Source organism: Microtus pennsylvanicus, chromosome 11 (genome assembly GCF_037038515.1).
Source record: "Microtus pennsylvanicus isolate mMicPen1 chromosome 11, mMicPen1.hap1, whole genome shotgun sequence".
NCBI classification, from domain to species: domain Eukaryota; kingdom Metazoa; phylum Chordata; class Mammalia; order Rodentia; family Cricetidae; genus Microtus; species Microtus pennsylvanicus.
In genome coordinates, this window is record NC_134589.1 from 2,757,097 (window position 1) to 2,783,761 (window position 26,665).

General features: G+C 52.2%; 1 protein-coding gene across 1 annotated transcript; it reads right to left on the reverse strand.

Moving 5' to 3' along the window:
- Nucleotides 1-360: 360 nt before the first annotated feature.
- Nucleotides 361-26,288, reverse strand: Card14 (caspase recruitment domain family member 14). The gene is made up of 21 exons (XM_075989907.1): nt 26,233-26,288; nt 24,179-24,398; nt 20,801-20,938; nt 19,745-20,070; nt 18,329-18,496; nt 16,866-16,985; nt 16,206-16,331; nt 15,577-15,726; nt 14,365-14,481; nt 12,006-12,148; nt 11,778-11,866; nt 9,797-9,857; nt 9,416-9,608; nt 6,508-6,634; nt 5,985-6,222; nt 5,517-5,580; nt 4,787-4,898; nt 3,524-3,697; nt 2,019-2,140; nt 1,125-1,240; nt 361-571 (listed from the first exon to the last, which is right to left on the reverse strand). The coding sequence occupies exons 2-21, from the start codon at nt 24,387-24,389 to the stop codon at nt 364-366; spliced, it is 3,003 nt and encodes a 1,000-aa protein (XP_075846022.1). The 5' UTR covers nt 24,390-24,398; nt 26,233-26,288; the 3' UTR covers nt 361-363.
- Between the last annotated feature and the right edge of the window lie 377 nt (nt 26,289-26,665).

A 26,665-nucleotide genomic window follows, 5' to 3' on the forward strand; every position in this document is an offset into this window, starting at 1 on the left:
GAGTCTGTGCCCTGCCCTGGGCAGGGATGACTGCTCCAGAGAGCTTGCAGGATCCTTTGACATCGGAAATGTAAAAGGAGGGGACAGTCCCCACAAAGCTATCCTCATCGTCACAGGAGGTTGGGTCACAGGAGGTTGGGGCACTGTCCCTGAGCAGGTCTCGGGAAGGACCCCACACAGCAGAATGATCTTAAGTCCTCCATCAGCCCAGGCCATGCTGTGTGACGGTGGCTGCATCATTTATCCTCTGACAGCTGTGAGCTCGTGAGGTCAGACCCCGACCAGAGAAGGAAGTGGGGTTGTTTGCTGACAGCACCGACAGACACATGGAGGCCATCCACAGTCCCAAGCCAGGTCCGGGCTTCAGCAGGGGCTCTGCTCTGTCCACACCACTCTCTTCTGCTCATCTGCAATGGCCAGGCGCACACAACCGAGCAGACTCTCCGGGTCACTCCAGCTGTCAGGGGCCAGGCTGCTGTACAGACAGGGCACTCTGTCCAGTTCCCCCTCCTCCTGCCGGGCCGCCTCGAGGAACTGCTCCTCCGAGGTGCCAAGCCGCTGCAGGCCCTTCCTGAAAAGCACAGGTGGTCAGCATGAGGACAGCAAGGTAGCCAGCAAAGTGCACAATGAGACTTTTCAGTACAGAGCACTGCCGGGGTCCAGGACAGAGTCTGTTGAGGACTCAGCGTGCATCAAAATGCCATTGGGCATAAGCATGGAGTCCTACCCAGGGAAGCTCATAAAGATGTCGGGACTTGGCTGCAAGTGGCATCCACCAATGGGTGTGTAGAGCACATCACACTTCCTGAGCAAATGGGCAGCAAGATTTGTTTGTCCCCGTCAGATACCAAGTGATGAGGGGGCAGGGGGATCCAGGCACTGTGCGGCTTCATTCTAGTGGGGCAGGGGGATCCAGGCACTGAGCAGCTTCAGTCTAGCTGGGCAGGGGATACACAGGTTCTGAAGCTGGACCTCTGGCCAGAGGCTGTGGGAATACAACTATGGGCTGGGATAGATAGAGCTCTACTGTGTTCCAGAGGCACATGCCAAGTTTTTCCAGAGCTTGGGTGTCTGCTGAGACCCTGCTGCCCAGCACCACTGCCCAGCCCTCAGCAAGCACCCACCTGAGTTTCTTTGCCATCTTCTCATTGACAGAAACATGGATGATGATGGGGAAAATGTCCATCTTGTGCAGGACACAGACACTGTCCAGCCGGACATCCAGCAGGGCATGGGTGCTCTTTGGGAGGGCATAGAAAAGCAAGTTCAGCTCATGGGCCTTGGGTCTGGGAGGAAAGGCATAGAGCTGTGTAGAAGAGACCTGAATAGAGGAGATGAGCTTGGCACCCATCAGGGCACCTGCTGTAGATCTTAAAGGTGATGTCTTTTTTACTTGATCCTGGGAAGATCTGGAATTGCAAGCTTTTGGCACTTAAATAGATTTTGGATGGTGTGCAAACCTTAAGAATTAAACAGTGTGCGGGCTGGAGAGATGGTTCAGCAGTTAAGAGCACTGGCTAATTTTCCAAAGGTCCTGAGTTCAATTCCCAGCACCCACACAGTGGCTCACACCTGCCTGTGACTCTAATTCCGGGGATCTGACATCCTCACATAGATACATATACAAAACACCAATGCACATAAAAAATATCAGACAATGCCAGCTGTCACCCTCCATGGTGTGTGTGTCTCTGTGTGTGTGGGTGTGTGGGTGTTGTGCTTCCTGTTCCTTGTGTAAGTATGAACTTGACAGTTCATTGTGAGCTGTGAAATGTGACAGTCTTATTCCATTATTAACAAACATCTATTAAACATTCCAAATAAGGGAAGTGAGACAAAGGCCCACCCAGTGGTGGTCCAGCATCATCAATGGATGATGAAAACAGGGATGGGTCTTTCCGTGTCCCTCCTATAGAGCATGAAGCTGGGTATCTAGGGCCCCACAAGTGAATCCCCAAATTCCTCCCAAGTCTTGGAAGCCTGCCACCCCCAGAGTAGCTTCTTAACCCTTCCCCTACCGTATTCATGAGGGACTCCACAGCATGACGGGTGACCCAATGGTGGTCCCCTATCGACTCTCCCTCCTGGATGATATCCCCTCTCTGGGCCCAGGTGACATACTCCTCCTGGCTCAAGTACTCTGGTGATGACATTAGATGGGGTGATCATACACTGGGGTCCTGAGGGAGCCCTGCAGAGCCCCACACTGGAGGTCCCCCACCACATTCAGAAAAAGCTTCCCACAGCGGCCTCCTACCAGAAGTCCTGAGCCAGAAGCATGGAATGTATGAACTCTGGGGCAGGTGAGGTTTGGGGGAAGGATAGATGGAGGCAGGCAGACAGACAGATGGGCAATGCTCAGCATCACTTCTTAAGCTCCAGATTTATAGATGGATCTAACTCCTAACACTGAGGATTCCCACCAGCCCCTTAAGTCACTTTTTCCACCCAGCGTGGTCCTGGTCCCAGGGATACTGGGCAGTGTTTTGGGCAATTTTTCATTTTGTGTGTGTGTGTGTGTGTGTGTGTGTGTGTGTGTGTGTGTGTTGTGTCAGTGGTATTGTCAAGCACCCTAGAGTGCCGAGGACAGCTACACAGTAGAGAATTCCAGACAGCCTCAGATGGCCTCTTCTAAGGTGAAGAACCCAATCTGGACCTCCTGGGCAGCTCTCACGGCCCTGCCCTCTTCCTAGCCTATGTCTATCTGTCCAGGCACCCCAGCTATACAAATCTCGAGAGACCCCACCACCACCACTGCAACAGCTGGGAATCCTGGGTCCCCACGGTCCAGGAGTTGAGGCCATCCCCAAACCCTGGCCAAGACTTCAGGACTTTCAAGAAAGGTGTCCAAAGATCAAGCCTCAGTGAGGCTCCCTCTTTAAAAACGGTCAGGGTTTTTATAGAACTGGACATCTGGCCTCCATGCCCCTTGGCCACCGGAGTTGTGACTCCAGCCCAGTGTCCTCTGTGCTCCGGGCCTTTGCACATGCTGGCTGGCCAGCTGGACCACCTCGCTGCCTCTAGCTCCTGCCTCCCTTTCTTCATCCCCTGCTGGCTGGTTCTTCATCAACCCTGCTATGTACATCCTGTTTTCAGTGTGACTGTGTTGAAGGGAGAAATAATGACCCACCCCACTAATGTCCACCAGAACCCAGAACACACCGACTTTCTTTGGAAATAGGGTTCTACGTGAGACAATGCTGGGTGACAATGAACCCTAAGAAGGCCATTTGTAGACACAGACACATAGAAGGAAAAAGACCAGCAATGACCAAAGCCAACATGGGAGTGAGGACCTCCTGCACCCCTAAGGTCCTGGAAGAGCCAGGAAAGACCCACACCTGCAGCCCCCCAGAGACAGCAAGGCTCTGCTGAGACCCTGAGGGCATACATCCAGGGATCTGTGAGACAATCATCACCTCTCAGTGTCCTAGCTTCTGGCCCTCTGTTCTGATAGCATGGAACCTGCTCACCGCTACCCCAGGACCTACAGCTTCTGGCCACTTGACCAAGGAGCACGTACCTGCCGGACACTGCTTAAAGCCTTGGAGGAGGCAGAGCTTTTTGCTCAGGATCTTCCCAACTACTCTGGGCACGAAGATCACAGGCCGGGGCCGGGCAGGTCTGCGGGGGTGCACCAGGGTGTATGGGGCCAGGGTGAAGCAGCTCTCTGCCCAGAAGCACACGCTGGAGCCACCTATGGAGGAGAGGATATGAGCTCTGCCCAGCTGTGTTCCTGCCCCTCTCCCCGGGGAGGGACTGATACTGGACATTCCCTGCTTCAGTGCCGCCAATGCTAACTGTGCACACTGGCACAGCCGGCCGCATGCCAGCACAGCCGGCAGGCTACAGAGCTCGCAGCTCTTCAGGATGAGCCTCTGGGGGTAGCAGGAGCCTGGTTCCTCCGGAAGGAAGGCTGTAGCGGGGCCCTGTCTCTCACCCTGGCCCTCCCTCTGCTCACATCCTTTTCTCCCTTTCCCCACCAAGTCGTCCTGCCTTCCACTCAGCCCTGCTCCTTGGCCACAGGGTTCTCAGCCTGCTCCCCTCTGGACCCTCGGCTTCTCTCCTGGATTAGTTATGTTGCTCCTGTCTTCAACATCTGTCTTATATTTTGTTTTTATTTTATGTGTATGAGTGTTTTACCTGTATGTATGCTGGTTGGTAGCTTTTGTATAGTTTCACTGGGTCAGGTCTCAGAGGGGGGCATGGGTATTTAAAGGACATCAAATATGTTTCTTAGTTGCTGTCTAAAAAGGCATGTAGACATCATGAATCATAAAAAACAGCCCGGGGTGGGGCAGATGTTGGAGAGATGGTTCAGTTGTTAGGAGCATTGGTTGACTCAAGGCCACTCAAGTCCCAAGGGAATCTGATGCCCTCTTCTGGCCTCCAGAGGTACTACATGACATAGTGCATATAAATACTTGCAGGCCAAACATCCATACATAAGAATAAATAAATAAATAAACGAATAACTGGCAGTGGTGGTGCACGCCTTTAATCCCAGCACTCAGGAGGCAAAGGCAGGCCTGTGAGTTCACAGGATCTCTGTGAGTTCGAGACCAGCCTGCTCTACAAAAGCTACAGAGAAACCCTGTTTCAGAAAACCAAATATATATATATATATATATATATATATATATATATATATATCCAAAAAAAAAAAAGAAAAAGAAAAGAAATTAACAAATAACAGCCCCTGGCGTGAGAGACACCACCTTGAGTGTACTGCCCAGGATTGACCCCCATGCCCACATGGTCCCTATGCCAATCGGCTAGGTCTCACCTTCCTCCCTGCCTGAAGGAGGCTGTCCTTGGTCACAGGTCGGAGACAGAAGACTGACTCTGGCTTTGTCCACACTGACAATTCTTACTAACTTCTGCGGTCCTCTGGAAGGCTGTCACAGGAAGAACGGGGAGATAGGAGAGGCACAAGGCTCAGCCATCAACATTGGGCTTGGGGCCTGGCATCCCCTCCCTATCTTGGCAGCCTGCCCCATAAGCAAATCCAGAACAGCTTCTGAACAACCAGGCTGTGCCATGGAAAAACCAGGCTTCCCAAGCCCCACACCAGGGGGTGGGAGGCAGGGGAGGGGCCTCAGGCAACAGGGCTCTGCAGGAAGGGGTGCAAGGGGCAGAGAGAAGAGCAGGCCCCCTCCCGACTTAGCATGGCCATGCTCCAGGCAGGAACGTCCTAGCACCTTTCTCAGGGACAGGTGGGTGCTCAGAGAGAAAGGTGCTCTGTGTCCCAAGAGGACAAGGTGCCCGACCTCAGAGGAAACAAGAACGGGGAGGTAAGTTGGTGACAAGGGACCAGGAGAGTGAGGAAGGGCAGGAGCTGCTTTGAGAGTGGAGACGGGTGTGTTCACATGGCCTCTGAGGGCTTGGTGGTTACCCAGGGTCCAGATACTGCCCCGCTCAGCTCAGTGGTCCACACACCCACATAGGATTCCACGGCATCCACGCCCATCCAGCCCATCCGGGGGTAGGGGCATACTCTTCCACCGGAGCCTCACCTTGCGGGGAGCTGTGCACCGTTGAGTCATGTCCTGGATAAGGGCCAGGAGCTGCTGCTGAGCCCTGGGCAGATGGAGGAAAAGAAGCTCTGGCAGCCTGACTGAGCAGGCCAAGAGTGATGGGTACACAGGCTGGGAACAGGAGTGCTGCACCCCAGGGCTCAGAGACCGGGCCTTTGAAAATGACATGCTAATTTAATTGTCCCACACTGGTCCCTCTCCATGGGAGCTAATGAGCAACCAGGGCACATAACAGAGAGGGTACCCGCCACCCGGAGACCCCCATGTTTACATGTTAACCTTTCCTCCACTCTATTCTCGGGTAGATGCTCTGCTATAGGGCAGGGAAAATTCTGGGAGGTCTATGCTTCCTCCTGGGCAGGAGGGACCTCAGCGTGGAGCTGGGACAAGCAGGTGTTGTCCTTGGAACGTCTGTGGGGACATGGAGAGCCAGTGGCAGCTACTCACTGTGAATAGTTGGGGATGGTACCAGGCTCCAGGTCTTTCATGGTGTAGGGGTTCACGTGATGGGCATGCCAGCAGCTTTGGCCTTGGAACATGGTGTCAGTGACATGCAGGATATCATTGCAGTGTGCGTGTAGCGTTCCCCCTTCCTTCCTCTGCATGGCCAGGTTGACCCGGATGTAGAAAGAATCCCCAGAGGTCACCACTTTGGCATCTAGGTCCTGAATTAGGTTCTTATAACCTGATAAAAGACATCCGTGACTGATGATCCTACACAAGGGAACTTACACGAGGAAGGTTCTAGAACGTGAAAGTGGGAGGAAAAGTCATGAAAGCCACTTTGGTGCTTGGCCCAGCGGGATGGAGAGAAGTTTCCCGTTCACTGGAGCCTGGGGGAGTTAGGGGGAGCCTGGCTGAACTGTCTTGGCTCTTGGTAGCTATGGGCTCTGGAGGTGCAAACAGTCACAGGACTTGGGGTCACAGGAGGGGCCCAGAGAGCTGAGCAAGTGTGGGGCGGTGCCTGTACCTTCAGTGTTGATCTTCACAGTCAGGTAGCAGGAACCGTTCACCCTCCTGAGAAGCCCCACAGCCTGCTCCAGAGTCGTGTGCTCCAGAGTGGCTCTCAGTGATGGCTCCGTCGGCTTATAATCCACCTGAGGGCAAAGCACGACGGTGGACTTCTCACCAAGACAGTGTGGCAGCTGAGATGGGGTGGGAGTGGAGCCACCCCCCCCACCTTGGCCTGTCATGGCCTATCAGAATCCCTTGTCACGAGCTGTGTGTGGGGACAGCGTTGTTACAGCATCGGGCTGCACACGAGTGAAGAATCATCGTCCATGGACAACTTTTTCACTGTTGAGGATAGTCTCTTTGTCATAACCCCTTTCTGCTGTCAAAAATAGATCTCAGGACATTCCAGAACATTCTGGATCATTCTAGACCAGGCTTCTGTATGTTTGGGGCCCAACTCTTCCGTGTCATGGGGCTGTTAGGTGGCATCATGATCCTCACTCATTCAGTGCCAGAGTGCCCCACCCGTACCTCCCCGTCTGTGAGGCCCTGCCTGGTGGGGCTTCCGTGATGCCTCCCTCGTTCATATGGTTAAGTCTAGGGGGATATGTGTTTCTGTGTTACTGTGTGTGTGTATTATGACACGTCTTAGGACTGTCAGTCCAGCGTTGCCCCGGGATGATATGACTGTCTCTCAAATGCCACGGAGGACGTCCACAGCGTGAATGGCTCCTCAACAGCCGTCCGTCTCAGCACTATGCTATCATTGACCCTACATATACGCTTGTAAGGGGGCAGGAGACGACCTGGTATGAGGAGTGCATGGGCTCTTCAGGAATGGGGGGCTTTTGCTTCACTGTGGACACCCTGTTCTAAAGGGAAACGCCCACTCCCACCTTCTCTCATTGGGGCCAACAGGTGAGCCCAGCGATGGGGGTCAAACCCACCTGGCACGTTTGTTGATATTTTTAAAATGCTTAAAGATGGGGGTTGGAAATTCGGCTCAGTGGTTAAGAGCACCTGTTGGTTCTACAGAGGACCCAGGCTCAGTTCCCAGGACCCACATGGCAATTCACAACTGTCTGTGACTCCAGCTCCAAAGGATCTGATGTCCAGTTGTGGCCCCTGCGGGCACCTGTAGTCATGTGCACATTCCCCTCTCACAAGTAATTCATAATTCATACAAGTAATTAAAAGCAGGGGCTGGAGAGACGGCTCAGTGGTTAAGAGCACTGGCTGCTCTTCCAAAGGACGAGATTTGGTGCCAGCACCCACGTGGTAGCTCACAACTGTCTGCAACTCCAGTTTCAGGGCATCCAGTGCCCTCTTCTGCTCCCATGGGTATCAGACATACACGTGATACATTGTCATACATGCCAGCAAAACGCCCATACACATAATAAAAAATAATGTAAAAAATCATTTAAAAGGCTTAAAGTTGAACACTTCGGCTTCAGGGCTGAGGAGACAACTCCGTGGGTAAAGACATTTGCTGTGCACGCCTGACAGCTGAGTTCAACCCTGGGAATCTGTGCAAGCCTGGTGGTAATTTGCAATGTCAACACTCTTACAATGCGATGTGAGGTGGGGGAAAAGGAAGGACCCAGGAGCTTAGAGACTCTTGCACCGGAGAGCCTGGAGTAGGTGCTGTAAGAGGCAGACATAGGATAGAAGATCCAGGTAAGGTGGTTGGTGCATGCCTTTAATTCCAGCACGTGCAGGCAGATCTCTGTGAGTTTGAGGCCGGTCTGGTCTACATAGTGAGTTCCAGGACAGCCAGGGCTACACAGTGAGACCCCGTCTCAAAAACTAACCAACACACACACACACACACATACCATAGACCCTAGAAAGAGGAGGAGAAGAAAGACCCTAGGCATGGCCCCCATGAAGCTACCCATCACCAAAGACTGAAAACCCAAATTCAGTCCCTGGTACCCACATGGTGGAAGGAAAGAACCAATTCTAACAAGCTGCCCTTTGACCTCCACATGTTCTATGACACAGAGACAAATAAATAAACAAATGTGTCTTGTTTGTTTGAGACAGAGTCTCAGTTTGTAGACCAGGCTAGCCTTCCATTCACAGAGATCCACCTGCCTTTGTCCTCCAAGTACTGTGATTAAAGGTGAGAGCCACCACACCCAGCTAAATAAATGTCCCTGGGAAAAGAGAGGGGCTGCATCAAAGCAAGGTGGAAGAAGAGACCGTGACCCCCAAAGTTGTCCTCTGACCTCCACATGTGGTCCGTGCATCTGTGCACTCACACTCATACACACATCACTGACACATATCATACACGCACACATGTGTGCACAAAGCACACACATAACTGAAGAAAATCGTGCTGTTAGACCACATCAAAATCACCCTCCCCCACCTGTGTGTTCACTTAATAAGAATAATTTATGTTTTACATTTAGATGTATATTTGTGCTCTGTCCAGATTTGGACATTTTGCAATGAAGCTCAGTAGTTAAAATGGTGAATTTTATATCATGTACTTATACAAAGTGACAATGAGATCATCACAGTTAAAGAGAGACCACAGTCCAAATTTACCCCACTGGAGAGGCTTCCTCAAGCCTGGCCAATGCTGGGGTGCAGCTCAGGGCTACATCACTTGTGTGACAGCCACAAAGCCCCCGAATTTCACCTCCAGGACAACACCAAGGTTCCTGGTCAGAGTCGACGCAGTCCGGTGGCCTTCTCTAAGTTTCCGGGCTCTGCAGGATCTGAACTGCCAGGCTTGGGAAGGGGGCTGGGTTTCCCTTCCATGACCCTCATCAATAGATGTGGGCAGCACTTTCCGTCAGCCCAGAACAGAACTGAGACCCTGTTAGAGCCAGACCATGTCTCCCGCCAATCACCCCGTACCCTGGCCTGGAAGCCTGGCAGTGGCACATCTTCCCACTCTGGCTCACCATCATGATCTGGGTGCCGGGACGCAAGGCCATCTCATCAGCTGCAGAGCCTGGGGTGACTCGGTGAATGAAGATACCGGTGAGGTTCCCGCCAATGACACCTATTTGTTCCAGCAAGGCATCCCCTTTGAATGCCAGCACTGTGACCTGGCTCAGGATCTTGCGAGCTGGTCTCCGCCTCACGGGGACACTGCTGTGGGCAGACAGGCACAACCTGAGCACAGGGGTCAGAAAATCCCTGGGTTCTGGGAGTCTCTACTCTGGCCCAACCTCTTGGAAGTGCTGTGACCTCCCCATGGTGAGAGGGTGCAGTCACAGTCAGCTCTGTCACATCCAGGCTCTGTTTCTCCAGTCAGTGGGGTTCCCCGACTAGTAGCTCACCTCTCTGAGACATTTAGACTCCGTAAAGACTCCTGCAGGCTGTCCTCTGTCTGGGAGAGATCTGGAAGAAGATAGGAGGCTTGGCTGCCAGCACCTAAGGTCACCAGCTCCTCACCTCTCCCCAAGCTGCAGCCTTAGCCCTCCTGGGGCCTCAGTTACCACCCCCAGCCTAGCTCAGTCCCCTGCTGTGGCCCCTCCTTTGTGCGTTTTGATTTCATCTTCCTAACAGCAGAGTAACTGGTGAGAACTGCAAGCATCTTCTGCAATCCCTGAACAAGTTGCCAACATTTTAAGATAAGAAGGTTTCTAACATCTAGATTTCTGAATTCAATGAAGGATCAAATCTAAGGGTTGGAGAGACGGCTCAGCAGTTAAGAGCACTGACTGCTCTTCCAGAGGACTCCAATTCAATTCCTACCACCACGATGGCAGCTCACAAATCCAGTTCTAGGGGATATGACCCCCTTAAACAGAAATACATACAGGCAAAATACCAATGCACATAAAACAAAAAAAAAATAAAAATTTTTAAATGTAATTAATTTGAAACAGGGTCTCATTATATAGCCCTTGAAATCCTCCAAATTTCTGGGACTGCATTGTGTGTATCTATATCTAGAATGTTCTCTCTGTCTCTCTCTCTCTGTCTCTCTCTCTCTGTCTCTCTCTCTGTGTCTCTGTCTCTGTCTCTCTCTCTCTCTCTCTCTCTCTGTGTGTGTGTGTGTGTGTGTGTGTGTGTGTGTGTGTAAGCCAGCGGTCAGCTTCAGTTGTATTCCTCCATCACTTTCCGTCTTATTTTGTGAGGCAGGTTCTCTCGCTGAACCTGGAGCTCTTCATTTCATTTCAGCCCCACTGGTCAGAGAACTCCCAGATCCCCAGCCTGGGCAGATGGAAGCATGCTGCCATGCCTGGGTTTTACATAGATTCTGGTGATCAGGCCCTCATGCACACACAGTGAACACACTTCACCCTCTGGGCCGTTTTCCCAGCTCAGACACAGCATGCCGATTTGAAGTCAGTGACCTTATTCTGATCTCAGTATCGACTGGAGACCTAACAGGTGTCACCTATTGAGGACCTTAGCCCAGATCACAAGCAAAAAACTATCCGATTATCTTAAAAACCAAATTAAACTGAGGAAACAACCCAGGTGTGCTGGAGTTTGAGCCAGCAATAATGTGTGACCCTGAGACAGCAGCCAGCAAGGGGTCAGATTTCAGGTCACTTGACCCACTGTGCTGAATGCGGGGTACTCGCGCCCTCTGGTGGCTGTGGCGTGAGTTCTGGGTAGGAGTCAAACACCTTTGTGAGAGCCAGGTGTGCCCCCAGGTGTGAGGTGGAAAAGCGAGAACACCATCAGTGAAAGGCTCGTGGACTTCAGGACAAGGGAGCAGCTCAGTCACAGACATAGGGAACTGAGGGGAGTCGAGAGCCTTGGGGACAGCACCCAGGAGAAGGGATGCTCCCATCAGATACAGCCTGGACATCTCTGCACTGTGCCTGCTGTTCACAGGGAGGGCAGGGCACGGTGGAGGCAAACACCTATGTCTGTGGCTATCTGAACACATGTAAGAGGTCACCCTCCTGACCTCTACATGAAAAGTAAGAGCCGGGCGGTGGTGGCGCATGCCTTTAATCCCAGCACTCGGGAGGCAGAGGCAGGCGGATCTCTGTGAGTTCGAGACCAGCCTGGTCTACAAGAGCTAGTTCCAGGACAGGCTCCAAAACCACAGAGAAATCCTGTCTCGAAAAACCAAAAAAAAAAAAAAAAAGAAGAAAAGAAAAGAAAAGTAAGAAGATAACCGCAAAAAAGGCACAGCTGGGCTGTGGAAGCTGACTAACATAGAGGCCAAGGCCAGAGATAAAGTTCTGGTTTCTCTACCATCCCTGGAGAGAGATCCTGGCTCTCCCTCGCCCCTATACAGTTCCGTAGCCCAGGAAAAGAGCGGCGGTAGAGATCCTAGTGTGTGGTGGTGCTCACCTGCTCCATCCAGTATCTCATACTCCAGGTCTGTGTCTGTGTCGTCCCCTGTAGTCCCCGGAAGGCGCACCTCCAGGACTTCTGAGAAGCTGCCAGAAAGCACAGGGAGCTGGCGCACACCCAGGCAGTACGGCCTGCTCCAGCTGAGCCGCTCTTCCAAAGCCCAGATAGTGCGTGTCTGTCTAGCACCCCCTCCAAGCTACACCCTAAACCTGTACCGTGTTCTACCTTAGAGACTCAGGGTCGTCCAGGAAGTCCTCTGCCACCCGCTTGTACAGGGACTGCTGGCTGGGAGGCATGGGGCTGCTGGAGCGGAAGCTGTCCGTCTGCTCACGACTGGATGTGGAAGTCAGGTCCCACCACAGCCGGGACTGGTGGACGGTGGGCAGAGAGGGACAGCACAGAGAAGAAAAGAGAGGGGGACAGTAAGTCATGCTTGTCGCGTGCCTGCTGTAGATATGCTAGATTGTGGTGGCCTTTGTGCATATAAAGCAATGAGACCCAAGGTCGGGGAGTGACGGACTGGCGAGGGGAGAAGCTGAGGCATTGGGTCAGGGTCAGTTCTGAGCAGGCACTGAAAACGGATCCTGACCTTTGCTGAGGAAAGGCACCAGGCCCAGGGTGTGTGTGTGTGTGTGTGTGTGTGTGTGTGTGTGTGTGTGTATGTATGTAGGACAGATGGAAACACAGGTCAGTGAGCAAGTACTCCATACCAGCGTGTGGCAGACTTCCTGGAGGGAGTGAAAAAGAAGCCCAGTAGAGGAGGGCATGGCATAGTCAACATCAGAGCCTGATCTAGGAGCCTGCAGCAGTGGGAACGGAGTGAAAATGGCCACATTCTAGAGCGCGGGGGAGAGCTCGACAGGAGAGCTGATCCCACTCAGGTATTTAAGAGAGGCCATACGAGTGTGAGGGGGGCAAATTAGGAGTTATTACTGAGCCCTGGGGTTCTCATCTTGACCACAACCCCAAGGGAAACACTGCTCTTGGTCTCTGGCAGTGAAGATGAGGAGGAGCTGAGAGTGTGATTTTGACTGGTCCCTGGGGTTCTAGTTGGAATGTAGAAGCTCCCTCCCTGTCCCCAGTTTTCCAAGAAGCCAGAGAGCATGTGCATACAGTCTGCAGATGCAGGGACCATGGAGGACTCTGCTGGGGTCATACAGGAAGGAAGCCTGAAACCTGCCCCAGGCAGTGGCAAGAGGACTCCAGGCTGACCTGCCTCTCATTCCCATTCCAGCCCCTGGCAGCCCACAACAGTGGCACTTCCATGGTACCGTGGGCATCCTGAACTTGAGTGGCCACCGTGAAGAGACCACGTCATCACTTTGCCAAAGGTCAAAAGCAGAACCACAGGTCTCACACTGCAGGGACCAACTGAGCTGGGTGGAATAATGTCTCGTGAAATTCAGGTCCCCCTACAACTTATAAATGTGAACTGATTTGAAAGTAGGATCCGCGGCTGGAGAGATGGCTCAGAGGTTAAGAACATTGACTGCTCTTCCAGAGGTCTTGAGTTCAATTCCATGGTGGCTCACATGGTGGCTCACAACCATCTATGAGATCTGGTGCCCTCTTCTGGCATAAAGGTGTACATGAAGGCAGAACACTGTACATAATAAATAAATAAATCCAGGAGGAGGAGGAGAAGCAAAAGAGGAAGAAGAAGAAGAAGAAGAAGAAGAAGAAGAAGAAGAAGAAGAAGAAGAAGAAGAAGAAGAAGAAGAAGAAGAAGAAGAAGAAGAAGAGATAATGTAGGATCTTCACAGGTGGAATCAAGCTAAGAAGAAGCCAGAGTGGGCTGCAAATCCACCAGTGTCTTTGTTGTGGTTTAAATTTTTGAATGCTCCCCAAAGACTATGTGTTGAAGGCTTGACTGCCAACTTGTGGTGCTATTGAGGAGTTGTTACTTTAGGAGGAGGAGGCCCTACAGAAGGAAGTCAGTTAGTCTTTGGGGGTGTGCCCTTGCAGGAGACATTTCGGGTTCTCTTTCTGTCTTTGTGTCTACATCTGTGTCTCTCTCTCTCTCTCTCTCTCTCTCTCTCTCTCTCTCTCTCTCTCTCTTTTCCTAGCTACTATGAGGTCTCCCCCACCCCATGCTGTGCGGGGAGGTTCTGCCTCACCATAGGCCTGAAGTGATGGGGCTGAACCACTGTGGTTGAAACTTCTGTTGACACTCTCCTCTCAGGAAAGCTGTCTGACACACCCTCTAAGGCAGCGGCTCTCAGCCTCTGAATCGCAACCCCTTTGATAAACCTCCATCTCCAAAAATTACAGTTATGAATTAGGAACAAAAATTATTTAATGGCTGGGGGTCACCACAGGATGAGGAACCACAGCAAGGAAATCTGGAGACATCCACATGATGGTGGTGGGGGTTGGGTGGTTTCCAGCCAGGGATTGTTGAAAAAGCAAAGGTGGAGAGATAGAAAAGGCCATCTGCCAAAACCACACGAGCGTGCTGAGCCTTCTCTGTGGGAATGGGGTTCTTAGTCCCTATGATGTGTCCGGCTGAATGCAGCAGAGGGCGGGGTGGGGGCAAGAGCAGAGGCAGGGGGCAGGGGCAGGGGCCAGGGGCAGGGGCAGGTACCTCAGTGGAGCTGAGGAGGCTGCAGTCGCTGTCATCGGGTGGGCACATGGCATGCATCCTCACAAGCCGCTGCTTCCCCCGGAGACAGAGTTCCCTGCTTCCAGCTTCCTGCTTAGGCTTCCAAAGAGGCCAGATGGTTTCTTAGACCAGGGAACTTTCCCCTTAATTCCACCCCCAAGCAGGTTCCCATCTCAGCTTGTGGGGGACACGCTGGTGCCCCTGTACTTCCAGTAGTTACCCGCCAAGGAGATGAGATCCGCCTGGCTTGGGAAAAGAGCAATGCAGCCTGTCTAGAGAATCTAGAGCATGTACCTTGTGTGCTGTTTTTTGCTAGTTTTAAAAACAATATACTGTATGTATATTGTATGTATATGTATGTATATATCCATATAAATGTGTATGTTTACATGCCACAGAGACATGCTGTGTAATGTGCATATATATCCATACAAAGGTATATATTACATGCTACAGAGACATACTGTGTCTGCCTATATCCATATAAATGTATATATTACATGTATGTATTACATGCTACAAAGAAAATGAGGGTGGATGAAGAAGCAACTAGAGAAGAGGAGAGAATAAAGTTGAACGCCATCCCCAACTCAAAATGCGCAGTTACAGTTTGGAGAGTCGCTCAGTGGTTGGTTAAGAGCACTTGCTGCCCTTGCAGAGGACCCAGGTTCTAGTCTTAGCACAGACATAGCTCACAGCCATCTGTAACTTCAGTTCCAGGGCATTTGGTGCCCTCTTGTGGCCTCCACGGGCTGCTGACTGCACATGGAGCATATCCATATGCTTAGGCATGCACACGTGTCCATAAAAATACACACATGCCTATAAAAATAAAATAAATTTTATATATAGATAGATATAGATATACAGTTAGCATTTTGGCATCTACCCTTCCAGTCTTTTTACATTGTGTGGACTCACACACACATGCATAAAACAAGTATATGTTCACAAATATATGCATATATAGACATACATATGTGTAGATTATATTTACTGTATGTGTGTGCGTGTGTATATGCAGCTGAGTGAACACCTCCTGTGCATCACTGTGACCCTTGCAGCCCACCACCCAGCCTCCCACCACTACCCAGCCTCCCACCACCACCCAGCCTCCCACCACTACCCAGCCTCCCACCACCATCCAGCCTCCCACCACCACCCAGCCTCCCACTCTGGGGGCAGGGCACTCACTCCTCCTGGGGGCTCTGACTGTAGCCTGCGCAGCTGAGTGCGCAGCTCGCAGACCTGTTCTGTCAGCTCGAACACTCTCCTTCGCAGGGCATCCTTCTCCACCAGGCGCTGAGAAATCTCCATCTGGGCCCCATCCCTTGCTGTGTATGCCTGTAGCCCAGACAGACATGTGGGAACAGTTAGGTTAGGGGCTGAGTGATCACAGGCCATCTGATCTGCAAGAGGTGCCCCATACTGAGGGTGCTTATTGTTAACTCATCCAGTGTGCACTCACCAGGGCTCACACTGATTATACAAACCTACTATGTTTTAATAAAACCCATATCTGCGATGGATAGGAACAGGTGGGGGGGGGATGACAGAGAGCCGGTGTCAGTGCCTTACAGGGGAGTGAAGGACCTCCCACGGACCTAGGGAAGAAACCTGGAAGTGCGAGTTGTCTCCCCTGTGCCAGCAGCTCTTGGCCTCACAAACACCCCAGTAGGGGTAAGTGAAGGTGGTGGAGTTTTGGCCTCACCTATACCCCGGTAGGAGACAGTGAAGATGGTGTTTTCCTGAACCCGATGCCAGCAAGTGAGGATACCTGCATCCCCCCACTGCGGGGGATTTCCCCCCAGTGCTTAGGATACCTGGTCACGTTCCTTCTGCAGCTCGGCCACCTGGCCCTGCAGTGTGGTCATCTTTTCTCGGTACAGCTCACAGTCCACCTGGGTCTTCCGGAACTGGAGTAGGGTCTGTTCCTTCTCCTCCCAGTACTGTACATGGGGACATATCCATGGCGTTCATTGGCCCTGAGGCCTTAGGTGGAAAGAGGTGGATAGGGATGTGGGAGAAAAGGAGACGGGCTTGGAGGGGAAGTGAGGTGAATTCACTTTTTCTGCAGGAACAGGTTTAGAGTTCTGTCCACAGAGCGGCAGAGCCAATCATGCTGGATTTAGTCAGCAGTTGTGCGTGCAGGGTGTGTTCAGAGTTGCATGCGGTTTAATGGCCCCAAATACAGAAGGGATTTCCCCTCGCTCACTCTCTCCTACTGCTGCCTTCTTTTCTCTCCATTGTTTAAGTCCTGGGCTCTTGTGGTCCCTAAGCCTTTGACAGGGTCTTGGGGCTCCTCCATTGCTTGCCTGACCATGAGGATTGGGCTATGGTTAGCATTTAGTAAGGACCTGATGGAGGAACAGGTGGGTGTACCAAAAATTATCTAGGCCAAGTGAGTTGAACTGTGTGGGTGACTGAATAAGCCAGTCTCCCCACAATGCGCCTGCCCAAGATGGAGGGCACTGTGGTGTTACCTGCTTCTGCTGCCTCTCTGCGGCCACTGCTCGCTCCCGCAGTGAGTGGATGCGGTCCACCAGCTCTTGCTTGCTCTCCCGGGCCTCATCCAGGCTCTGTTCCAGAATGTCCTTCTCCACCTGGTGCAGAATGAGATCAGCCAACTTCCAAGAGCCCTACTGATGGGTAATTGGAGCCCTCAGGGCTCTGTGTATGTTAGATAGTGTGGCCTTATTAATATAGGTTGTTGTTGGAGGCTAGCTTAGGCTACAGAATGAGTTTAAGGCCCATTAGGTAATATAGTCGCTGGTCCAAAATAAAAAATGAAATGAGGGTTGTGGATACATTTTGGAGTGTGTGTAGGACTCTTGGGCTAATCCCCAGAAACACACACACACACCAGTCATAAGGGAGAACATAGACATTTGGCTGTAACTGGTCAAGGAGACAGAACCCCTCAAGGGACAATTCTAAACAATCTTTCAACCTTCTCCTTCAGCAGTTCTGCAGCCCAGCTTCCAGACAAAGGACAGACCTTTTCACGCTGCACCCTCCAGAGGGGCCTGTGAGTGACACACAGTCCAGCTCAAGCTGCAGTGAGCCATGCCCCATCCCCAAGGGGTATATGTTTAAAGAATTTGTGTATGACTGTTTACCTACAAGCATGTATGTGTACCATGTGAGTGCAACCACCTGCAGAGGCCAGAAGGGGGCGTTAGAATACCTGGAACTGGAATTCCAGATGGCTATAAGTGCCATGTGGGTATTGGGAAGTGAACCTAAGTCATCTGCAAGAACAGCAAGTACTCTTAATTGCTAGCCGTCTTTACAGTAACCCCCTCCCAGTAATTTTGTTTGTTGGTTTGTGTTTCGAGACAGGGTTTCTCTGCGTAGCCCTAGCTGTCCTGGAACTCACTCTGTAGACCAGGCTGCCCTTGAACTTACAGAGCCGCCTGCTGAATGCTGGGATTAAAGGCGTGTGCCGCCACCACCCAGCTCATTCCAGGCTTTCATTACTTTATTTTATTTTAATAAGGTATCATCTGCCTCAGGCTCCTAAGTGCTGGGATTGCAGGTATGCACCCCCACACCTAGCAGAATCTATCTTTTATAAGTGGCCTTTTCTATTGCAAAACAATGTGACCACAGTAAATTAACCCATAGGGTAAGCTAATATAGGGACAATGTTTCTAATGCTGTCACCATCTGGGTGGTTGGCAAGAGGGAGGCAAGAAGGAATGAGCAGGGGGTGGCATAACCTGACCCAGTGGGGCAGACTTATGGTGGGTACTGAGGCAGGAGGCTCATGAGTTCAAGGCCTGCCTACGATATAGAGAAGGGTTTGGCAGGAGCCACTGAGCCTCACTTTGGTGAAACCACCTGTAGGAAGTCGCACAGTCCACAGCCCCCACTGACACTAAGGACCTAGCCTTCCCAGATGGGCAGGAGGCACTGGTCTCCTGAGTGAGGGACTGAGCCTTACCAGGCTGAAGGTCATCGAGCGAAGTTTCTCGTTCTCCTCCTTAAGACGGTTCAGTTCCTCTCCCTCGCACTCCAGGTCGCTGGCCATCCTCAGGGACCTCTCTCGAGATTCCCGTTCACATGAGGACACAAGGCTTGCCCGCTGTAGCTCCTGCTTCACCAGGTAGAGCTGTGTGGGAGGAAGCAGGGGGAGGGGCATAGGGAAGGCTTCTCTATTAAGCATTGACCAGCTGCAGCTTGCCCCCCTCCCTGCTGCTGGTCGCATGTGAAAAGCCCCAGCCCCAAGCTTCGAAAGCACCATTCATGGGTTTACCTCCTGAGCAACCCCAGACCCTCGAGGGAAGAAGGGACATTTAAAAATATAAATATTTGAAGTACACACGAGTGCATGCCTGTGTGCAGGCGTGTGCACAGGAGTGGAGCTGCCAAAGGCGTCAGATCCCCCTGAGCTGGAGTTACACACTGCCCAGTGTGGACCAAAGTGGTTGGGTTCTCTGGGAAAACAGTGTGCACTCTTAAGCTCTGTGATGGTTTGAGTGACAATGTCCTCTGTTGACTCAGGCATTTGAACCCTTGGTCCCCAGGTGGAGGTCAGGAGGAAGGATGTCACTATGGGCAGACTTTGAGAGTATAGCGCCTTCTCCTACTCAGTTTCCTCTTGGCTTCAGTCTGTAGTAGAAGCGATGCTATCTTAGCTTCTTGCTCTGGTCATCTTGCCTCCTGCTGACATCCCTCCCTGCCATGGCAGCAGACTCTTAAACCTCTGGAGCCAGGAGCCCAGGCAAACCCACCCTTCTATAAGCTGCTTTGGCCACAGTGTTTTATCACAGCAACAACGGTAACAGACACAGCCACCCAGCCAGTTTAGCTTTATTTTACTACAGATGAGATACAGTGTTTAAACTAGTGGCTTGAGCAGACCAAGGGAGCCTGGTGCCAGCTCCCCTCCCTACAGTTAGACTGATGGGCACCAGTGCCTCTGGTGTCTGCCCTCTTGTATTCTGCGAATCCCTCTGATGGAGAGAATGTGGACCCATAGAGATGAGTGGCCACACCACCATAAGAAGAAGGTCAAACCAGCGAGGGCTTGGGACACTGAGGGCCACGGGAACTGGACCCTTCAGCCAGACAAAGTTTCCTGAGATAACTTGCAGGGTCCAGGGGTCTGTGTGTGCCAAGGGCCTGAACTCCCAAACTACTCAGCAAGATCAAGCTGGCTTCCTTCTTCTTTTGGTCAGAAGACCAAGAGAAATGTGGATCTCCAAGATCTCCCCCTGTGTTGGTCTGGCATCCCTGGAGGGAAGCACCCTATAAGGCAAACCCAGGAGGTCTGCAAGTCGGAGTGGAGGCTGGTTCCCAGGTGGGATCAAGAGAAAGAGGGGTCCTGCTTGGAATCCCCCCACACTTTGCTGGGTACCTCCTCCTGCAGGCTGTGACAGCGTGTGGCAGCCAGCTCCTTCTCCCGAAGTGCATTGCTGTAGTGCAGGGACAGGCTCAGCATCTCATCCTTCAGTTTCAGGACCTCGTGGAAGTGGGCGCTGACTTCACGCTTCATGCGGCTGTGGTCAAGCTCCAGCTGGCGCAGGCCCTCTGCACGGGCCTCAGCCGAGGCCAGGCGCTCCTTCAGCTGCTGGCATCTCCGAAGCAGCACCTCCTTTTGTGCCTTCTCCTGGGCCAGCTCATCCTGCAGGCTGCCGATGGCCCCAGCCAGGCACTCGGTCAGCTTGGATGTCTCCATGAGACCTGCAGATGGGCGGTCACTCTCTCTGTCACGCTGCCCTTCCTACTCAGCCCCCAGAGTCTTGTTCCCTTAGCCAGACCCTCGCGATCCTACAGGCCTACTTTATTGGTGTCTCTGAAAGCCTCCTGCTTTTTTGGATTCCTTATTTTTCTTTTTGTCTTCATTTCAACTGCGCATCTAGGCTTTCCCACAAGACCTTGCCATTCTCATGGAGCTCCCCTTACGAGCTGTTTGCACTCAAGGCTAGCTATGTCCGTGGGACTCCAAGAAAAACACCGCAGAGACATAAATCTGCCTGATGAACTCTCGAATACGTCTGTCACACCAAACTAGAACACATGGTTTGTTAGTTGAGTTTCCTGAGAGGCCTGTTCTTTTAACACCCAAATCTTTCAACAGGAAAGGCCAGAATCCATCAGCTCCTAAACGGGACCACATGTCCCACTATGCAGGCTAAGCCTTTACTGCATGACTATGCCCACCGACAGAAGCCAAGGGAGACACTAGGCTTCCCCGTAAGCAGCAGAAAGGTCAGCCTTTCACTCCTGGCATGTATGGCTGCCTTCCAGAGTCTCCTCATAGGACAAGGTCACTAAAGATAAGCCTCGAAGCCCCCAAGGCCTAGGGGCTTCTTATTCCCCATCCTATCCCAGTGCCGTGGGCTGTGAGAGTACCAGGACCCCAGACTGGAGGGACGTGCTGTGTGGCAGCCTCATCTGCTCCCTCTCTCACCGCTGAAGGTGCTGAAGTCGATGTCAGGCTGCAGCCCGGTGACCAGGGTGTACACATCAGGGTTGTGGAACTTCAGGCTTTCCAGAAAGGCGATGGCCCCATTCTTCCCTCGGGCCTTCAGCAGATCTAGCAAGTGCCCTTGAGAGAGAGAGAGAGAGAGCCAGCCTGAGCCACCAAAAGGTGTGGACAGCTTTGTCCGTCTGGGGATTGTGGTTCTGTGGGATCCCTGGTGGAGAGGTATGCGGGCCTTCACTGTTCTCACGGGCTCTGTGCACTAACTCCCTTTACTCGTGATCATCAACTCGGAGAAGCAAGATCCATTGTAGTTGGACTCCTACTAGGGACAAGAAAATTCTCTGCTATGAGCTGGGCATAAAGGGACATGTGCAGACACACAGTCTTACCATGCTGAGGGATCCCCCACCCCAGCTCTCTCTCTCTCTCTCTCTCTCTCTCTCTCTCTCTCTCTCTCTCTCTCTCTCTCTCTCTGTGTGTGTGTGTGTGTGTGTGTGTGTGTGTGTGTGTGTGTGTTCAGAAAACAGCAATCTTTTGGAGTTCCCAGGAGTGGCTGCAGGGAGCTCTAGAGCGTCTCAAACACAGGACTTAGACCCTGTTTTTCCTAGCTGGAGTTAGTAACTCGGATCAATCTCTCCTATACTTGGGATCCTTGGACATACATTATGACATCGGTAACCGCCACCTGCCACCTGGCTTCTAGGGTCTGCTTTTGTAGTGAGCATTTTGTCAACAGTAGCGCTTCATCCAACAACTTTCAGCGGGGCAGACACAGGTGAGCAGATGCTAGCAGAACAAATTCCAAAGGCAACTGCAGTGGAATGTCTGGTGCCCCCAAAAGGTATGCCATCCCCCAAAACGACCCGTGAAATAAACTAGAACCAGAGTGGAAGAGGGAACTCCCTTTGAGGGACTGTCCCCATCAGATTGGCCTGTATGCAAGGCTGTGGGACATTTTCTTGATTAATGATGGGTGGAGAAGGACCCAGGGCATTGCCGAGGGTGCCCCCTCTGGGCGGGTGGTCCTGGGGTATAAAAAAGAGCTCTGAGCAAACCATGAGGAGGAAGCCAGTGAGTGCCATTCCTCCATGGCCTCTGCTGAGTTCCTGCCCCAACTTCCTCAATTGTGGGAGCCCACGTCTGACTCAGTTTCCATCTGGAGTCATTTCTGACTTAAAGAAGTCATTTGAGTTTAAGCTTACCTGCTCTGCTTCTTCCAGTAACCTTGAGGGCTGTGACTGACATCTGTGTTAGCCCATAGAAAGAGCACATTTTTCTATTGAGATTTGGGCTGGTGTGTGCCAGCCAGAGGCACTCCATGTTAGAGATGAGAAGCTGCTTAGCTGACCCAGGTAATGCACCTGCTTGAGCTTCCTCCCAAGGTCAGTGCAGGGAGGTGGTCAGCTGACGGTGCTGCTCTTTGTGCAGCCTTTTGCCTGCAGTATAGATCCTGCGTGAGAAGGAAACTCGGGGCTGTTTGGTATTGACCTTCAGTCATCGGTCTATCCTATGCTTCTGTCTTCATTTCTTTTAATGTAACATTTCCTCAGCCTCAGCGCCCCCTCCCAGGGAACCCCAGCTGATCAGACACTCAATGATAGATTGCGGTTGGGAAGTGTAAGCCAAACAAACCCTTTCCTCCCCAAGCTGCTTTTGTTGTGTTTATCACAGCAACAGGAAACCACTAAGATGGTACCTGTGTGTGTCTTTTCCTTTGGACCAAGGATCTTTGTGGATATAATGAAGTGAAAGGTCTCAAGGCAAGGCTGTCCCGGGGCTGGGGTGCAGCTCAGTTGGTAGTGTGTTTGCACAGCATGAGGGCCGGGACACCCCCGTCCTGCTAGTAGAGATAGATGAATTGAAAATTCAAAGTCATCCCGGCTACATGGCAAACTCAAGGATACATGAGACAGTAGCTCAATCAAAAAATGAAATTTAGCCGGGCAATGGTGACACACACCTTTAATCCCAGCACACGGGAGGCAGAGACAGGCGGATCTCTGTGAGTCCGAGGCCAGCCTAGTCTACGTGAACTAGTCCCAGAGAAGTTCTGTCTTGAAAAACCAAATAAATAAATAAATAAATTTAAAAATTAAGAGAAAATGAAGATAAAGTGTGCCATATTCCAAATAGAAGCATGCTTACAGGAGGGAGAAGGAAAGCACAGGAGAGGTCGTGTGAAAGGAGGCAAAGCTGGAGAAATGGCACCGCACGCCCAGAGATTCCTGGAGCCCCTAGAGCGGATGGTACCTCACGCCCAGAGATTCCTGGAGCCCCTAGAGCGGATGGTACCTCACGCCCAGAGATTCCTGGAGCCCCTAGAGCGGATGGTACTGCACGCCCAGAGATTCCTGGAGCCCCTAGAGCGGATGGTACATCATGCCTAGAGATTCCTGGAGCCCCTAGAGCGGATGGTACCTCACGCCCAGAGATTCCTGGAGCCCCTAGAGCAGATGGTACTGCACGCCTAGAGTTCCTGGAGCCCCTAGAGCGGATGGTACCTCACGCCCAGAGATTCCTGGAGCCCCTAGAGCGAATGGTACTGCACGCCCAGAGATTCCTGGAGCCCCTAGAGCAGATGGTACCTCACGCCCAGAGATTCCTGGAGCCCCTAGAGCGGATGGTACTGCACGCCCAGAGATTCCTGGAGCCCTAGAGCAGAAAGGCAAAGAAGAGTCTCCACACAGCCTACAGCGGGATCATGGCCCTGTTCATACAGCATTCGAGTTTCTGGGCTGCAGAACTGAGAGAATGTGTCCCTGTGGGGCTTCTTCCCCTGGGCAGTAGGGGTGGAGGTCAGGGCTTTGTCCGCGTGAAATATCCCAACACTGTCCTTTGAAACAACTCTTTCTTAGCTTTCAGCTGGGACTTTGCTAGGGGACTAAAACAGTGTCCCAAAAGTTCGGAACCTTGGTCCCCCTGATGCTTTTATTGTGGAGGTTGTTTTGAGAGAGGACCTCACTTAGCCTACACTGCCTAGGACTTGTTGATCTAGAACTGAAGGCGGCCTTAAATTTCTGACCCTCCTGCTTCCAGCAGGTGCACACCACAATGCTTGGTTTATGTGGTACTGGGATCTAGCCAGTCCTTGGTGTACGCTGGCAAAGTTTCTACCAACAGATCTACATCCCCCTCCTTTTTGATAGGGTTTCACATGATAGTCCGGACTGGCCTCGAACTTGTAGCAATCCCCCTGCCTCAGTCACTTGAAATGCTGAGGTGACAGGCATGAGCCAGCCCTGGTATTGAGGTCCTCCCCTTCCCACCATTGCTATAGCATCAACCTTGTTGAACTGCTGGGCAGGAAGCCCTCCAGTGTAATCCAGGCAACTTAGGGTGAGGCTAAAACGGCTACGGACTCACCGACTCTCATGGCACTGTTGGTGAAGCGGGCGCTGTGGAGGACCTCCTCTTCGTCCAGCTGGCCCAGCACCTTGGCCTGGCGCAGGTAGGGGGTCAGGCGGCTGGGGCAGATGCTCTGCACGATCTTGCAGCGGTGACTCTCCAGCATGTCCCAGAGCATCTCCTCGTCCAGAGCGGTCAGCGTGGAATCCGTGCGGCACAGTTCTGCCATACCTGGACTCTGAGAGGGCAGGATGGGGTGCAATCATGGACTCTGAGAGAGCGCGATAGGGGTGCAATCGTGGACGCTGAGAGGGCGGGATGGGGTGCAAACATGGACTCTTAGAGAGCGGGATAGGGGTACAATCATGGACTCTAAGAGGGCGGGATAGGGGTGCAATCATGGACCCTGAGCGGGCAGGATAGGGGTGCAATCATGGACTCTTACAGAGCGGGATAGGGGTGCAATCGTGGAGGCTGAGAGGGCGGGATAGGGGTGCAATCGTGGACTCTGAGAGGGCGGGATGGGGTGCAAACATGGACTCTTAGAGAGCGCGATAGGGGTGCAATCGTGGACGCTGAGGGCGGGATAGGGGTGCAATCGTGGACTCTGAGAGGGCGGGATAGGGGTGCAATCGTGGACTCTGAGAGGGCGGGATAGGGGTGCATTCACAGACAGGTGTCATTAAACTACATTTGCCATTTGCTGTTCATAGCCCAGGGACTTCATTAACCCAAGAAGATGGTAATGAAAATCAGGTTTGGGCTGCGTGCATAGCTCAGTGCTATAGTTACTCAGCATTGCTGAGGTGCTGGGTGCAAGGTTCCATCCTCAGTACCACACACACACACACACACACACACACACACACACACGCACGTACACACACCACACACACACATACACACCACACACACATACACACACACGTACACACACCACACACACACACAGACACACACACGTACACACCACACACACACCACACACACATACACACACACGTACACACACACACACACACACACACACTGGGGGGGGGAAAGAAAGGCTGAGGAACTGTCCTGGAGTAAAATTTAGATCTTGGATGCTGTCTAGCAGCTGGTATTGTTGCTGCTCTTCTAAGGGCAGAAAGGGTAAGGTGGGGAACAGGGCTGGGGAGAGCACCCAGCCAGGACAGAATTGCAGGTCAGGAGTCAGGGTGTCAAGAGTTCAAGGTGGCTGCATAAAAGACAGCCTGATCTGATTAAACAAAGCCCACTGACTTTCAGCCTGACCAGGGGAGCTGGAAAGGGCTCCCCACTACATAGCTCCCCAATCTTGAGTCGGTTTACAAAGGCTGCTACTGTGTCTGCTTCTGTGGAAGATCAAGTCACATAGCCCTGTCCACTTGAAGCAGCCGCTCGGGTGATGTGCCTGTGGGTGGACACTGGGCCACTCTAGGCTTTCACATCACACACAGCACTGCAACATCCTTGTGCATCTCTGAGCACTGATGGGAGCCATCGCGGGACCACAAATCCCCGCGGCTTGATTATTTTCATTTGTCTAAATGATCTGGACCAGCTGGTGTTGAGTAGGAAGAGGTTTGAGTTCTGAAGATGCCCAGAAACCATGGCAAGCCAGCCCTTGTGTTTATAAAAACCATAAAGCAATGGCTGGGCCACTCTGTCCCCACGAGCAGCACCCAGTCCACTTGGGATAGCTAATCTTGATCATTGACTTGTCTGTATTTTGATTCATCTAAACACAGTCCTCTTGCATGGCTGTACAAGTGTCTCCAGACAAGTCTGACTAAGGAGTGAAGACTGGCCCTGAACATGGGTGTCACCATGCCTGAGGATTGAGATCCCAGACCGAAGGGAGAGGAGGAAGCCAGCCCAACAGCAGCCGGCAGCTCTCTGCTTCCTCTCTGTGGACAGTGTGAGCAGCTCTTGCTCCTGTTGACACGCCTTCCACACCCTGACAGACTGTTCCCCAAATCACGAACCCAAATAACCTATTTCTTCACAGCAACAAGAGGAACAGATAAACAAAACCATGTCAGGACCCCAGGCTCCAGGAAGTTACTCACCAGAGGTGCCCAGAGTCACTTCTGCAGGGCCTCCTTGCAACTGGCTGGAATCTCCCTCCCTGCTTGGTGAGCTGCCAACGGCTCTTTCTCCACAGGTTATAGTGGGGCTGGGCCGGGCAGGAAGGGCTGTGAAGTTACTTCAGACCATGTGACCTGCTCCAAGACTCAAAGTCTGAGCACCAAAGCCTAAAAGGCAAGTGGGAAGAGAAACAATAAAAGATTGAGTTCATTCCAGAAATTGCTGCAGACGCCTCTGACCCGTGACTTTCTCAGTTCCTTAGAGGAGGCAGGATCTGGATGGAATCTGACTCGGAACTCCAGGACGGCACTAGAAGGAGTTAGCAGGTGTCTTTGCCACCCAGTGTTCACAGACCAGTCAGAGAAGAGCCTCCATGAATACCCTTCCTCAGAACTTCCTCATGCAGAGAGAACT

What these genes read in the sequence shown, in the direction of transcription:
- Card14 (XM_075989907.1), bottom strand. Translation starts at nt 24,389, where the DNA reads ATGGCAGAACTGTGCCGCACGGATTCCACGCTGACCGCTCTGGACGAG. An exon ending in AGTCAGAGCCCCCAGGAGGA is followed by an intron (nt 14,482 to 15,576) that starts GTGAGTGCCCTG and finishes CCTCTTTGGAAG; the next exon opens with CCTAAGCAGGAAGCTGGAAG. An exon ending in CCGGCACCCAGATCATGATG is followed by an intron (nt 6,635 to 9,415) that starts GTGAGCCAGAGT and finishes CTTTGCCCTCAG; the next exon opens with GTGGATTATAAGCCGACGGA.